General features: G+C 37.4%; 1 protein-coding gene across 2 annotated transcripts in view; it reads right to left on the bottom strand.

Annotated features, from left to right (window-relative positions):
- Positions 1-94: 94 nt before the first annotated feature.
- Positions 95-17220, bottom strand: part of edrf1 (erythroid differentiation regulatory factor 1) — a 74911-nt gene continuing 57785 nt past the window's right edge. The window contains exons 21-24 of one of the 2 annotated variants that reach the window (XM_060842004.1): positions 15084-15237; positions 10090-10205; positions 7171-7331; positions 95-3271 (exon numbers count right to left, since the gene is read on the bottom strand). In XM_060842004.1, coding sequence (XP_060697987.1) covers positions 3100-3271; positions 7171-7331; positions 10090-10205; positions 15084-15237 — 603 coding nt within the window. In that variant the 3' untranslated portion in view covers positions 95-3099. The remainder of the gene's footprint in view (positions 3272-7170; positions 7332-10089; positions 10206-15083; positions 15238-17220) is intronic. The other variant, XM_060842003.1, reaches the window with a different exon arrangement.

The following is a 17220-nucleotide window of genomic DNA, read 5'->3' on the forward strand; positions in this document are numbered from 1 at the left end:
TTTTGACATTTCACTGCCTGTTCTAGCTTACATATTTATTTGGTATCACTGTACATAGACTTCAATTGACAACAAACTGCATGATGGGTTGTTTCATATTTTATTATATTGTTTAAAAATGTCACAAAGTATTAGTTTGTATCTATTAGCAGCAGGGAAAAAAAACATTCTTCCAAACAATATGTATTTCTGAGTAAACTCTGCAGAGCTCTCATATATAGATAATATGCACTTATTGAACAGGAAACGTGAAAAATCTGACTTTTTAATTATAAAAATTACAAAAGAATTTCAGATCTTGCAACACTTTTGCAATAAACTATAAATAAAGTAACCAGCTTGTTCATTTAACTTCCAACATTTTTAATATGGCTTGTGTTATCCTGTGAAACCTAGATATCTTCCACTTAACATTGTTTTTTTAAAAAGCTGATAAATTTTGAGATGGATTCATAAATAGCTGTTTTCACTGAATAAAATTCTCCAATTCAGCCCAAAATACAGTGGAAACTTCATAGAAAACCAAGGGAATAAAACCTGACCTAAGCAAAACTATCAGAATCTTCATTTGGTACTAGTTATCAGGCACACTAGTCCCAGATTCTACATGTGCTTCTTTATTTTCCCATTCTTCACACTTCTTAAATTGACAGTATATGAAGTAATTTCTAAATTCAATCCTGATTTTTAGAAAAGAATGTTGCATTCCAAATTACCTGGAGAACACCGCACACTTTTTCAACATATATACACAATTGTAGTTACAAACTTTACATGTTAGCAAAAGTCCTGCAATGCTATTATGTAATATACAAACTGTACATCTTGAAAAGCAGACATTCATTTGTGATTTTAGAGAAGATTTGTAGCTCAGGTTATGGATCAGGTTGTATGTTTGCTCACTGAGCTGGTAGATGTGTTCTCTGAAGTTCCATCACCATGCTAGGTAACATCAGTGAACCGCCGATGAAGGCTTCATTGGCGAAACATAGTGACGAAACATATGAGAACAAATCTACCAGCTCAGCGAGCAAACTTACAACCAGACATTCATTTATTGAATTTTATTTATCAAAACACAATCTGCTTGTGTAACTGTAAACGTTTAACCTTCTGACGAAGGAGTGTGTTATCATGTGGAACACCTTTTTCCCTCAATCATTTGCAACAGCAAATAATTTTAAAATAATTCCAAAGCGAGTGTACTCCTTTATTTCACAGAACTATTGGCACTAATGACCAAAATGAAAATTGTGCACATAAATAGCTTCTTAATTCCTGCCTTACATCCTCTTTGAATGTCAATAAAAAAGCCTGTGACGACAAACCATTCAGGCTAAGGCTGATAAGAGGCAAGTAAAATTTGTGTCACAAAAGTACCAATGACAATTTCAATGAGATGGTGAGCCTCACTACTTCATAACACTGAATGCTGTTAACACAGTCAAGTTCTTCACTCTCAACATCATGGGAATCATTCTTAACCACAACCTCAACTAGACAATTTACATAAACATTTTAAATAAATCAGAGGCTGGGTATTTTACAAAGAATGATTTACCTCCTGACTTCCCAAACCCATCTTGGGGCTAAATGATACAATTCACTGTCCAATTGCCTACGTACACATTGCTGCAACAATTGAGGATCTTAACACCATACATCAAATTCCACATGGTCAGCAATTCATCTCCTATATCAAATGTGCACCCACCTTCAATTCCAGCATTATGTTCTATCTATGCAATGCACTGTAGGAAACTGCCAAGATATCTTTGCCTTTCTCCCAAAGCTGATGACCTCCAATTAGAAAGTCAAAGATATCAGGTGCACAGGACAATCAACTCCCAAGTTTTATTTATCTAAGTTTAGATATTCCCATTCCTTCACTGTTGCTGGATCAGAAATACCCTCCGTATTGTGGCAGCAATTGCATCACATCAACTGCAATATTGCCTTCTTAATAACAAGTTGTAATAGGCAATAAATTATGATTTTCCCAGCAATTTCCACATTTTAAGAATTTTAAAGAACCATTCTGATATTCATCAACTAGTCATGAATGCGGATGTTCAAAAATTTTAGTTCACCCTTTTCCTTGAAAGTAGCCCCACGGTACTGGTTTTCACTTGATTCATCGACACATTGGTTTAACAGCAAATAAATCTTTACTATCCATACATTGCCACCAAGAGAAACATGCTAGCTTAGTTATTAATATATGAATATTTTGCTTAATTAGCAACTAAAATGCAACTTGCTACTTGTACCAATATGTGAAACACTGCTTTGCGAGTTAAGGGCTTAAAAATCCATTAATATATTTATTTCCATTCATTAATCAACATCTGAAGAGGGTCATTCTTTTTGATAGTATTTACAATGTAAACAATTACGTACAAATTTCATGTAGAAACTCACTGGCAAACCTTTGAATACAAGGTGCACACATATTGTAATTCACAATTTTGAAGAACAATTTCAACAAAAAAAAACGGTTTATTTCGGTTAGCAATTTTCTCTTTCTCTTGATGGCAGTGACTCATGTTGTGAGACAGGTCTCCTCAGTTCCTCATCAAGTGGCCATTCTTCAAGTGGAGGTAGAATGTCTGAATAAAATATTCAAATCGGAAGTACTACTGCCTTTACCAGACATTGCATTTATTCCATTTCTAAGAAGGGTAACTGAAAAGCAATTGAAAACAGGGACAATGAATGTTTTTCCTCCTCTCACTTCAGGAATAATATAGGTACCAGCAGCAGCTTTACTGACAACCTGATGGAAATGGGTTATTCACAACAGGATCTGAACCTGGGAACTTCTTGCCTGTGTCAATATGACATTCATGGGTAAATTAAATTATTGCTACAAAGACAGTTTAAATTGGTACCAGTCATTTGTTCAAGTACTGTCCACATCGATAACTCCAAATGATTTAAGATTTATGTATCTTGAGTGATAAATGCCTTTTGAATTTTGCTAATTTGCCTTTAAACAGGTTACTTCAACGGTCATTGTTCAACGATCATCTTAGCAAAAATAAATTCAAATTTTAATAATGGGCCTTTGAGTACAACAATGGGGGAAACAACTGATGATCACACAGATCCAGTCTCATCAACTGATGATCTAGATGATAAATGTTTCAGTAAACTCAGTATCAATTCGATTCTCTGAATTAGAGGGATGTCCTTATCTGCTGTTGCCCGCAACAATGTTGAATAGGCATGCTTGTAGGTTTTCAACAGTATTCGATCATCACCAACACCACTGTAAAAACACAAAACAATGTCATTACTTTAAGCCAAAATTAGTACAGAATTTGACAAACTGAGCTCGATCCAAATCACTCTTAACTACAATGAAGCCCACAATAAGCTAACAGCCATCTTCACTTGTATCTAAATTTGCATTTTGATTAACAGCAGCAACATCAGAACTACTGTAGCCAAAATTAAAAGTTAGATTTTGCCTCTAACATAAATACACGTATAAGACAGAGAGTATAGTTCACTTATGAGTTATTCATAAAACACAAGTTCCTCACTCTCCATTCAGAGACAATAAAAGCCTCCTCACATTTTAGTCCTAAAAATACTTAAATTGACAGAACAAAATACCATCATATATACTCACTCCACACTGGAACATAAGGTGAGGAATTCACTTTGGTACTAATAGAATGGCATAATCTTTTTAAAAGGCACAAAATTTATTAATATCAGAAGAAATTAGAAGGAATACAGAGTAGCACATAGGTACAGCAAGCATTAAGGAAGGAATTGGTATTTTATCTTTTATTGTAAAGGAATTGGAGTGCAAGAATAAGAAAGTCTTGTTACAATTGTGGGTCAGATGGTCAAATTTATGTAACAGTCTGCCTGGGAACATAACTCTTCCTCTTAAACTTGATAAAATGCAGTATTCCAGGAACATACTATGAGAATGAAGCCACAAAACTCCATGCTTTTGAACAAAGAATAATAAACTTAAATATATATTGCATTAGAACATTAATACAATCAACAATACATGTATAACTTCTATTTGAACAACCATAATTAATGTGTGGTAAATATGGGTAATAGACTGTGATTGAACACCACAAAGACCAAATTTAATGGCAAATGTGATCAAGACAGATCCCACAAATTTCTCAGTAATTTCCCCCAGATAGCTATGACATGATGGATCAACAAATCTCATTAAACTTTATAAGGATCATAATTTTTCATTTTGGGCAACCCAGTTTGTAATTTCCTTCCAGAATCATTCGGTCATGGACTGCATTAATAACTGCTCTTGTTCTGGTTAATCACCTTTTTCTGGATCTAAGCCGCCCCTGGACTCAAACTGCATTCCAGTACTCATGCACAACAATTTCAGCTCTTAACTGATAGCTAGCTTCACCAGGCTAAAATTGCCCCTATGTTTTATCAGAATTCCAATCTTGTTCTTTTGCATCAGGTAAATGCTGCGTTGTAAGCTCTTCAACTTTCAATTTCTCAGTTACACTGAGCTATTAATGCTCACAGGATAAGCCCAAACCCTTCACTGCTTTCCCTATACAGTACCAGTAATACTCTCACCATAGCAGCTGCCCAACACTACTCGGTTCTGAGTTAGCTGCCTAATTCCTAGAATTTGTTCCTGAATTTTCATTATCCAGCTGCTCTCAACTCTTCACTATATCCCATAAACAGAATTTGTGTAGTTTGGCTGCCACATCAGCAGTACATTAACAGAAAAAAAACAAGAACAGTAAGCTATTTAGTACTTTGATCCTGCTCCACCATTCAATATAACCATAGCTAATCATCCTATTCAATACCCTGTTCTTGCTTTCTATCAATACTTTATGATCCCCTTAACTCCAAGAATTATATACACACCATTCTTGAAAACATTCAATGTTTTGGCTTCAAAGACTTTCTGTGGCAAATTATTCACAAGCTCATCAGTCTCTGGGTGAAGAAATTTCTCCTTAGTCTAAAATGGCCTACCCCATTTCCTTAGAGTGACCCCTGATCTTGGGCGCCACGCTTATCAGAAAAATCCTTACCATGTTCATCAAAAAACCCTTCCCATGTTTACTCTAGCTTGTCCTGTTAGAATTTAGTAGGTTTCTGTGAGATCCTACCTCATTATTCTAGACTCCAGAGATCAGAGTCCTAATCAATCCAGACTCTTTTCATAAGTCAGTTCTGCTATTCCAAGAATCAATCTGGTAAACCTTTGCTGTATTCCCTCTACAGCTAGAGCATCCTTCCTAAGATAAGGAAACTAAAGCTGCACACAGTACTCCAAGATGTGGTCTCACCAAGGTCCTGTACAATTGCAACAAAACATCCCTACTTCTGTACTTGAATGTGCTCGCTATGAAGGCAAACACATCATTTGTCTTCTTCACTGCTTGCTGCACTTACATATTTACTTCCAGCAACCAGTATAGAAGGACACTCCAATCTCTTTGTAAGCCCCCTCCCCCACCTTCTTGCCATTCAAATAATCTGCCTTTCTGTTTTTGCTACACTTCACATTTATCTACATTATATTTTATCTGCCATGCATTCACCTATTCAATCTGTTCAAATCACAGTGAAGCATCTCTGGATTCTCCTCACAGTTCAACTGTCTACCCAGCTTTGTGTTGTTTGCAATCTTGAAGCTATTACATTTAGTTCCCTCAACTAAATCTAGGCATTGATTCCTGCAGTACTCCACTAGTCACTGGCTGTCACTCAAAATGACTAATTTACTCCTACTCTATTTCCTGTTTGCCATACAGTTCTCTATTCAAATCAGTACACTACCTCAATTCCATGCACTTTAATTTTACATGCTAATCTATGTGGGACCTTATCAAAAGCCTCTCAATTTCCAAGTGAAGCAGATCCAGTGTCTTTCTCTCATCAACTCTATGAATTACATCCTCAAAAAATTCCATAGATTTGTCAAGTATGATTTTCTTTTCATAAGTCCATTCTGACTCTGAAAGACCCTGTCACTATATTCCAAGTGCTCTGCTATTAAATCTTTCATAATGGACTTTGTCATTTTCCCCACTACCAGTGTCATGACAACTGGTCTATAATTCTCCTGATTTCTCTCTACCCCCATTTTAAAAAAAAAAGTGGGGTTACATTAGTTACCTTCCAAACCGTAAGAACTGTTCCAGAGTCTATAGAATCTTGAAAGGTGACCACCAATGCATCCACTTCCTTAAGTACTCTAGGATGTAAATTATCAGGCCCTGGAACTTCTCTGTTTTAATCCCACTTAACAGCAGCATTCCTAACTTCAAGTCTGCACCTTTCGGTCTCTCATCCTTATTCACTTACTGCAACCCCTGTGGAGACCCTCAAAAAGTGTTTTGAAAGACCTATTTAAAATTTTAAGTAAGCACCACTCTGATTGCTGGATAGAACAATGTTTTTTGAATGTTGTAATTCAGAGATTGATGGCTTCGGAGCAGAAAAAATGCTTACAAAAGGAATAAGTACAATTGTACAGAGTTTGCCCTAGACCACACCTTGAGTACAATGTTCAGTTTTGATCTTTATATCCAAGGAATATACTCGCCTTAGAGGTGGTATGGAGAAGTTTCCCTAGGTTATTTCCTAAGAGAGTATTGTCTTATGAGAAAAGGCTCAGTAAATCAGGCATATGCTCTTTGGAGTTTAGAAGATTGCGGGGTGATCACATTGTAGCATTAAAGATTCTGGTGGGGGCTTGACAGAGAAGACACAGAATTTGTTTCCTCTGGCAGATGAACTGGAAAACAAGAACATGGCTTCAGGATAAGGATTAATCAATCATTCAGGAGTGAGATGAGGAGAAATTGAATCTTTAGAATTTTCTATTGAGGATTATTGATGTGCCTTTTTTGAATGTAATTAGGGCTCAGGTATTTGGTGTCCTTGAGCATAAAGTGAAATGGAGAGCAAGCATGAAAGTGGAGTTGACATAGAAGATTAGCAATGATCACACTGAACGGTGGAGCAAGCTCAAGTGACAGTATGGTCTATTCCTGCTACTATTTCTTGTGTTTTATGTTCTCATACACACAAACAATGGTGTTGTGCACGAAAAGTACACAATAAACATACCTAGGGAAATTGGCAAAAAATGGTAATTTGACAAATAAAGAAAGGACTGCATTGCATTACCTGCTTTTCTTTTTAGAGGTCAGTAGTTTGATAAGTTGAAACAACAGGAAAGAAAATCGAGCTTCAAAAATGTTGACAAGATTTATGATCTCTTCTTCATTCAAGTTGGAGGAGTCATTTTCAGGCATTTTGCCATCATGGCATGCTTGACAATTTCCTTGCTAATATTAATATGAAAAAGAGAAATTTTAAACTTTAGATGACTTCTGAACATTCATGACAATTCAAATTTTTAATGTCTATTATCTCTCCATAATGGATTTAAGATAATTTGACAAATGTCCATAACACAATAAATAGAGAGAACATGGCCATATTAGCTAACATTTTGGGAGAAAAGTTTTGGTGTCAGGTCAAAACTGATCCATTGTAGTCAAAACATCTGGCCCCTTTCTGAGCTATGGAGTTGCTGACAGAGTGGGATAGTGAAAATTGAAACAGAATGAGCCTAAGGCATGCTTCCAGATTCGTCCCCAGAGATCCCTTTTTGAAAAGCTCATGACAAGGTGGTTTTCAAAGCACTGATTTCCTGCAGTATGTTGTAAGGTCCATTAGTGGAACAAGTATTAAGCCCACAGGGAGAAAACAGACAACAGGCACTAGGATGCAGGTTGCCTTCCCATATTGTCAACACAGGTGTTTCCTGAACATCCCATCAAATAAAGGTGAGCAACAATCCCAAAATGTTAACTAGGCCAGGTTCCTCCAGCAGCAGTTGAAGTATAACAGCTGCACTTTCATAAGCTTGGGCACCTCTGTGTCTCTGGCCATAAGAGACCTCAATAAACAGTAGTGAGATCCATCAGCTCTGCTGAAGACATCTGAGCAGCACCTCAGTAGTGGAGTTCAATCAAAAATCTATGAGAGTAACTAAAAAATTGATACGATACAGAGCTCGAAACCAAAATCAACACTAGCAATGCATTTGTTGTTTCTTCTCTTTGGTCAGCACTATTAAAAATTTTACTAATTAAGAGGGTGGGCTTAATAATTTCAATTCATTTTATGCAAAATCAAGGGAGTGGTAATGTTAAATTACCTTTGCAACTTCTCAAGAGATTATACAAGTTACCAAAAGTACTCATCCATCAACTGCTCCCTGCCCAGACAGCTTTCCTTCTCGTATTTCTCTATAAATAATCAATCATTCTTCATCTGAAGCAGCTTTCTTTTTGATGTTATATCTTTGGCAACACCTGCCTCTTCACATTGCAAGCTGTGCAGAATGCAGCAAAATAAATGTGACCTACATTGATGGACTACATTTTAAGGAGCCTCCCTACCAACATAAGTATAGAATCTTTACTTCAAAACTCTTATGATCTGCTTTATCCTGCTCCATAGTTCTTATACTTATGACATTTTTCAGAATTAGAGGACTGTCATTAGCCAATGTGGGGTGATTATCACCTGTGTTCCTGTAACCATCTGACATATATGAATGGGCGAAAAAGTAAAGGAAAATTGATGTGTCCCAGATGAAGCTATCTTGGATTCTGCCAATAATAAAAAAAATGCGCAGATTCACATGAGCCTTTCTGGTTTTATTACAGACCAACTGAACAATTATGCTACGAAAGACCTTACTATATTTTTAATAATTTCAACACTGCCATGCTTTTATTGGTCAGAATCCAGGCTCCAGAATTCCCTTCCTAAATCTGTCTGGCTCCCTACTGGATTTTTGCCCTTTGTAAAAAGGAGGCACTTGTTATCAATCAACAAATACTCAAGACTGGTTAGGGGAATGAAAATCAGAAATGAGCAAATTTGAATCTTAGTGGTTAAGAGATCCAGCACTCTATCACTAAGGTCCTAATGATGTCAGTGCTATAGACAAGTGCCTATTGAAATTCAATGCATCAGTCAGTTTTACTCAGCTTGTTTATCAATAGACCAAACCCACTCAATTAAAATCCTGGTGCCCAGCAGGCATCATCAGACTGCAATTGAATATATAATTTATACAACGTGGATATCGAAGAAAACTCATCATAATCATGCAATTGTTTCATAATAAGACCAGTCAAAGTCTTGAGTGGGTGGGGTTCTGAACAGCTCTATTCCTGATGAAAGGCTTTTGCCCGAAACGTCGATTTTCCTGCTCCTCGGATACTGCCTGACCTGCTGTGCTTTTCCAGCACCACTCTAATCTAGAGTCTGGTTTCCAGCATCTGCAGTCCTTGTTTTTACTGGGGTTCTGAAACAGGTTACCTTTCAAAAGTTACCTGATAGTAACTATTCATCTCAAGATAAACTGCCCTTTGATGACAGTATTAAATTCATTACATGAATACTTCAATGTCAAAACTAGACTGTCCAGTGAAATACTTCTTCTACACTTTATGGTTGACTGCAATGTCACTGCCCACTCTGCATTAGATTTGTAAGCCAGACTGAATCCTTCCAATAATACATTGAATAAACATGGCCCGCTCTTGAGTATTACCAAACCAAAACTTGTATCAGACCACACTAGGTCAGTTAATATCCCACATTCCAAACCTTTTGAAGGAGAGAATCTGGAATGAAACACAATAATCATGTAATCACTAAGAATTCCAAAAGCAGGTACAAGATCAATCCAGATGCAGAATAAAACCTACCTTTTCTCCTTGGTCTCCATCCTGATTGCAGAGAAGCAGCAGGAAGATTTTTGCTTTTCTTACATCTGTTTTATTTTAAGCAGCTCTTAAACAAATATTATTTGTGGTCAACTGAGCATCATCAACTAAACATACTAAAGCAATTTCACCAAGGGATGCTTTGACTGGCTGAGGGATGATCTACCTTTCTTTACCTACAACCATTTAATTGATTTGAAATGAATTTGACCTCAGTGGAAAACAAACCTTGCTAGCTTCTGTATCATTTTTCCTTCCTTCCCTTCCCCTACTAAAATAATTGGAAAACATTTACCAGTGCTTGCATGCAGGACAGTTCACTCTGGATAAGCAGAAATGGATATTCTGAGTTGATGATGATATCCAGTGCTCCTGAAAGAGTCTTCAGTTTTGATACATTGCTGTTTTGATCTACAAAGCAAGGAAAGTAAATTTCACTATTTTACAGTTTTATTTTAATAGGAATGTTACAACAAAATAGAAATAAGTTTTGAATAAGCTTGATAGTTTATAGTTGCAATTTTCTTGACCACAGTGCTTACCAGAAATTAAAACTTAAACAAACACTTATAAGTGAGTAGCTTACATTTTAAAATTAATCTAAAATGGTTTATTGCTCAAAAAGCAAACTAGGAAACACTTGCACAGCAATCTTCCTGCAATAGTTGCCAAGTTATTCTGCTTGCTAATACGGAGGAAAAAAAATAGCCTGAGTGGAAATATTTGGGGTGAAAAGTGATTTCACTCAAACTTTTAAAGAACCTGTGTCCAATGTGTGGAATACAGTGAATAGCAAGCAGATAAGCCCAGGAGCTGTACAGACCTTGAGGTGGTTTAAAATGAAACTCAATTTTTCAAGTGCACTAATACTAACACATACATTTGCAAGATGATTCTTTTTAGAAATGTAATCCACCACTGTAACACCAATCTAAATAGAAATTGTGTTTTTTTTTAAAAAGTCATTTCAATAATTATTGATGCGATTTAATTTGGTGGAAAATGGCAGTGATTTAGAATGTTTTTTTCCTTTTGCATTTTCAGCTGAATTTACCAAACCACTACAAAACCCAATATGTATTTTTCAAAACAAAACTTTTCTTAATATAAAAGTGTATTTAAAAACAGCAGTTAATGGAGGATATTTTGCAAAACTGGTAAAATCTGTGCTTAAATCCCAATTGCACTCTAAGCGAACCTTTACCCTGTGTTTTTTGGAATGAGGTATAAATAATCATCTGTACAGAAGTTTTGGCACCCCATCTGAAACAGATACCCAATTTATCAATCAATTTCAAAAATCTAAGTTCAGAAAAAATATATTTGCTTCAAGAGGCGCACTGGATTCATCAAACATTCTGTCAAGTCTTCAAGGGTTAAAAATTAAGAGACTAGGTTACACATATAGCTTGCAATCTGCGTTTTTTTCTTCAATATCTTGCTTCTCACTGACGTCATCCTAAAATGTAACATCAGATTTTACATGCATGCTGACAGCATTCAGTGCTGCGTCACTACCACCTTTTTACCACCCATTGAATAAAACTGATTATCCAACATTCAGTACTAGATGAAAAGAAATTTCCTAACGACACAGGGAAAATATAGAAAGTTAGGCAGGAATTTAAAAAGAAGATCCTTGAAAGTAGTAATATCTGGATTACTCCTGATGCTACAAGCTGGTAAGGGCAGGAATAGGAGGATAGAGCAAATGAATGCGTGGCTGAGGAACTGGTGTATGGGAGAAGGGTTCACATTAGCATCTCTTCTGGGGTAGAAGTGACCTGCACAAGGATGAATTGCACTTGAATTAGAAATGGACTAATAACTGGCAGGGAGATTTGCTAGAGCTGCTTGGGAGGATTTAAACTAATAGGGTTGGTGGGGGCCGGGGGGGGGGAGAACCCAGGGAAATAGTGAGGAAAGAGATCAACCTGAGACTGGGTATAGTTGGAAAAGGGAGCGAGTCAAACAAACAGTCAGGGCAGGAAGGAATAAAGCAGAGAACAAAGTAGGACTGAAGTAAACGCAGTTTAATTTATCAATGTAATAAGTCTACCAGAGAATGCAGATGAACTCAGGGCATGGTGAGGAACATGGGACTGGGATATCATAGCAATTACGGAAACATGTCTCAGGGATGGACAGCACTGGCACCTTAATGTTCCAGGATATAAATGCTATAGGAAGGATAGAATGGTGGGCAAGAGGGGAGGGCGAATTGGCATTTTTGATAAGGGATAGCATTACTGCTGTAATAAGGGAGGATATTCCTAGGAATACATCCAGGGAAATTATTTGGGTGGAACTGAGAAATAAGAAATGGATAATCACCTTACTGGGATTGTATTATAGGCGCCAAATAGTCAGAGGGAAATTGAGAAACAAGTTTGTAAGGAGATTTCAGTTATCTGTAAGAATAATAGGGTGGTTATGGTAGGGCATTTTAATTTTCCAAACATAAGACTGAGAGTGCCATTGCGTCAAGGGTTTACATGGAGAGGAATTTATTAAGTGCGTACAAGACAATTTTCTGATTTAGTATGCGGATGTACCTACTAGAGAAGGTGCAAAACTTGACCTACTCTTGGGAAATAAGGCAGGGCCTTATAGCGATGAAAATAGCGATAGAAAAGGATAGATCGGATCAAAAAGTTCTAAATTGGAGGAAGGCTAATTTGACAGTATGAGGCAAGAACTTTCAAAAGCTGATTGGGGGGACAGATGTTTGTAGGTAAAGGTATGGTTGGAAAATGGAAAGCTTTCAAAGTTGAGATAACAAGCATCCAGAGACAGTATAGTCCTGTTATGGTGAAAGGAAAGGCTGGTAGAGAATGCTGGATGACTAGAGAAACTGAGGTTTTGGTTAAGAAAAAGAAGGAAGCATATGACAGGTATGGACAGGAGAGATCAAGTGAATCCTTAGACTGGGTATACTTGGGAGAGAAATCAGGACGACAAAAAGGAAACATGACATAGCTTTGACAAATAGGGTTAAGGAGAATTCAAAGGGTTTTTATAAATACATTAAGGACAAAAGGGTAACTAGGGAGAGAACAGAACCCTGCAAAGATCAGCAAGGCAGTCTACGTGTGGAGCTGGAGGAGATGAGGGAGATACTAAATGAGCATTTTGCATCAGTGTTCACTGTGGAGATGGACAAGGAAGATATCGAATGTAAGGAAATAGATGGTGACATCTTGAAAAATGTCCATATTATGGAAGAGGTGCTGCTGGATATCTCGAAACACATACAAGTGGATAAATCCCCAGGACCTGATTAGGTGTACCCTAGAAGTCTGCAGGAAGCGAGGGAAATGATTGCTGGACCCCTTGCTGAAATATTTGTACCATCGATTGTCACACAGGTGAGGTGCCAGAAGACTGGAGGTTGGCTAACTTGGTGCCACTATTTAAGAAAGGTGATAATGATAAACCAGGGAACGATAGACCAGTGAGCCTGACCTCGGTGGTGGGCAAGTTGTTGGAGGGAATCCTGAGGGACAGGATTTACATGTATTTGGAAAGGCAAGGACTGATTAGGGATCGTCAGCATGGCTTTGTGCGTGGGAAATCATGTCTCATGAACTTGATGGACTTTTTTTTAAGAAGTAACAAAGAGAATTGATGTGGGCAGAGCAGTGGACATGACCTATACGGACTTCAGTAAAGCATTCAACAAAGTTCCTCATGGGAGACTGGTTAGCAAGGTTAGACCTCATGGAATACAGGGAAAACTAGCTATTTGAATACAGAACTGGCTCAAAGGTAGAAGACAGAAGGTGGTGGTGGTGGAGGGTTGTTTTTCAGACTGGAGGCCTGTGACCAGTGGAGTGCTGCAACGATCGGTGCTGGATCCACTACTTTTTGTCATTTGTATAAATTATTTGGATGCGAACATATGAGGTATAGTAAATTTGCAGATGACACCAAAATTGGAGGTGTAGTGGACAGCAAAGAAGGTCACCTCAATGTACAAAGGGATCTAGATCAGATGGCCCAATGGGCTGAGAAGTTGCAGATGGAGTTTAATTTATGTAAACGTGAGGTGCTGCATTTTATAAAAGCAAATCAGAGCAGAACTTATACATTTAATGGTAAGGTCCCAGGGAGTGTTGCTGAACAAAGAGACCCTTGAGTAGAGGTTCATAGTTCCTTGAAAGTGGAGTCGCAGGTAGATAGGATAGTGAAGGAGGCATTTGGAATGCTTTCCTTTATTGGTCAAGAGTATTGAGTATAGGAGTTGGCAGGTCATGTTGCAGCTGTAGAGGACATTGGTTGGGCCATTTTTGGAATACTGTGTGCAATTCTGGTCTCCTTCCTAATGGAAGGATGTTGTGAAACTTGAAAAGATTTATAAGGGTATTGCCAGGGTTGGAGCAATTGATCTACAGGGAGAGGCTGAATAGGCTGGGCCTGTTTTCCCTGGAGTGTTGGAGGGGTGACGTTATAGAGGTTTATAAAATCATGAGGGGCATGGATAGGATAAACAGTCAAGATCTTTTCCCTCGGGTGGGGGAGTCCGGAACTAGAGGGCAAAGTTTCAGGGTAAGAGGCAAAATGTATAAAAGGGACCCAAGGGGCAACATTTTCACATAGAGGGTGGTATGTGTATGGAATGTGCTGCCAGAAATAATGGGGGAGGCTGGTACAAATACAGCATTTAAAAGACATCCGGATGGGTATATGAATTGGAAGGGTTTGGAGGGATATGGGCCAAGTGCTGGCAAAGGGACTAGGCAAGGTTAAAATATCTGGTCAGGATGTACGAGGTGGACCAAAGGGTTTGTTTCCGTACTGTACATTTCCATGACTCTAAGTATTGCTGTTGGTCCACATTGCAAACTCCATTCCTCCTTTTCAACATTCTAAAGCAAAACCAGTACACCTCTCATTATGGTGCCACATCTCATCTTGAGATGAGGTTCTGAAGGCACATTTCAGCAATGCTGCCATCCACTTCTATTCTATAACATTGCCCGGCCTCAAATAGCACAGATCTTTTGCTGCCGAAACCCTTATACGCCTCTGTCACCTCTAGACTTGATGATTCCAACACATCATCAGACTATCTTTCCTATCCATGTTTTAATTTGCATCTGTCACCTATGGTTGATGACCTTGGAATTTCTAGGGCAATATCTGAATTTTAAAATTTTCAATTATTCTCCATGTTATCATGGTACCTTTACAATTCCTTACTTTAAAACTGTATACAGTACTCAAAAGAATTTCTTTTTAAAATGACATTAACAAAACTAGGTTTCTTTGAATCTAACTTTTACTTACTTGCCATCTGAAATTCTGAAAATGCAACCCGTTCTAGCTGAACACGTAGCAGTTCACAAGGTGCATCTTTCAGCAACTGAAACAATTTCACAGCCTTGTTGTAATGGAGATCAGCCAAACTGCGATGCTGCTTACGAAAATGGTCATCACCAACCTAGATTTCAGAAAAAAGAAATTACATATATATCTTTTCAGTTAAGACTTTTAAAAAAAAGTTATTTTACCTTTGTAAGGATGTTAACATAAATAAAACAATTGCTGCCAGTTTCTTTGTCTCTTGTTTAAGATAAGCTTCTTGGATTAAATGATTGCGAGAATTCATGTTATTTGAAATAACCAATCTAACCAGTTGACCAGATTTTGATGCTTGGATTTTTTGAATGAACAAAACCAGAAAGGTAATGTCAGTCAACCAAAGTATGCCCAAGACTTAGGAGAACAATTTTCAAGGTGTCGGGACATCTGGACATCAAGATGTCAGAACCAATGAATTACTTTTTGATGTGCAGTCATTGTGACACACTGACTTCCTCCACCACTGTTGCAGTGTCAGTAATGTGTCCATAATGCACTGCAGTACCTCACCAAGGCTTCATTTTGATGATACCTACCAACCCTGCAAACTTTACCACGTAAAAGGACAAGGATAGCAAAAGCATGAGAACAGCACCATTGCAAGTTCCTTCTATTTGGACTTGGAACAAATTGCTATCGCTGTAACAACACTGTTGTACCTAAACCACATAGTAGTAACTTAAGGCAATAGTATACCACCATTTTCTCAAGGACAGTTAGAGATGACAGTACATGCTGGTTTGGTCAGCAACACTCAATCCAACAAATGAATAAACAGAATGGAAAAGCTTTGATAGAACACCATAACTATAGCTTAATAGCGACATTGATCTTATACAGTCACCCGAGGGGCAGGCATGATTTAATTTGATGTCATCTGTAAAGCAGTACCTCAAACTATGAACTGCTCCTTAGGAATTGTATCAAATATCACTCTAGATTAAATCCTCAAGATTCTCCAGTGGAGATTCAATCTACAACTTGCTCACTCTTAAAGGAAATCACTGATTCAAGATTGATATTCAACATAGCCAACCGACACAGTAAAAATCCATGAAATTATTTAACAACATAGCCCAAATAACAGAATACACAAGTCAGAGGAAGTCATGATCAAATTCTGTAATATTCTGTATAGACCACAACTTAAGCATATTCTTCAGTGATGGTCATCAGCAAAGAGGAAGAATAAGTATTAGATTACTGCAGACCTCTGACGTTGACTGCTGGCATTATAACCATAAGTTACAAAGACAGATTGGAAAATGTGAATTGTTCACTTTAAAAAGGTGATAGAGAAGTTATCTTGAGATAAACACAATGAAAAAAGTCATTGCAAGCCACTGAATCAAATCAGTAAAAGGTAAATTTAAAATGTATTAGAAGATTCTGTTCATAAAAAGTATAAATTCCCACATGAAAACCTAAGTATCATTAACAAACTCAATAGTTTTTGCAATGGAGTAGCTTTAGAATGTTTATTAACTAATATAGAGTAAGTGGCCTTGCTCGCCAAGTATAACTTACGGTCTGCATTGCCACATATTCATCCCTAATACACCACTTTGAAGAAACTGTATATTGAGAAATATAAAATAGAAAAATAAGGTACCAATTCCTCACTTAATAAAGGGATTGAGGAAGATAGAAAATCTTGAAAGCGTGATGCCTAAATAAAGGTTTCTGCATCATACTGTTCTAGTTTATTCATTTATGAGATGCGGGCAGTTATATTGCCCATCCCTAGTTGGCCAGAGGAGAGTTAAGAGTCAACCATCTTACTGTGGGTCTGAAGTCACATGGGTGTAGGTTTCTTTCCTGAAAGGACATTAGTGAACCAGGTCTGCTTTTCCTGACAATTGGCAATGGTCTCATGTTCATCAATAAACTCTTCTTTTCATCTTCCAGCCAGAGTATGATCGCAGGTCTCTAGAACATTACCTTGGTTATTGGATTTATAATCTTGCAATACCATTAGGCCATCACCTATTCCCATTTGAGTGCATAAGATGACAAATTCACACAAATACATAATGTGAATTACATAAATATCTAACACGAA

This window comes from Hemiscyllium ocellatum, chromosome 22 (genome assembly GCF_020745735.1).
Source record: "Hemiscyllium ocellatum isolate sHemOce1 chromosome 22, sHemOce1.pat.X.cur, whole genome shotgun sequence".
Lineage (NCBI taxonomy): Eukaryota > Metazoa > Chordata > Chondrichthyes > Orectolobiformes > Hemiscylliidae > Hemiscyllium > Hemiscyllium ocellatum.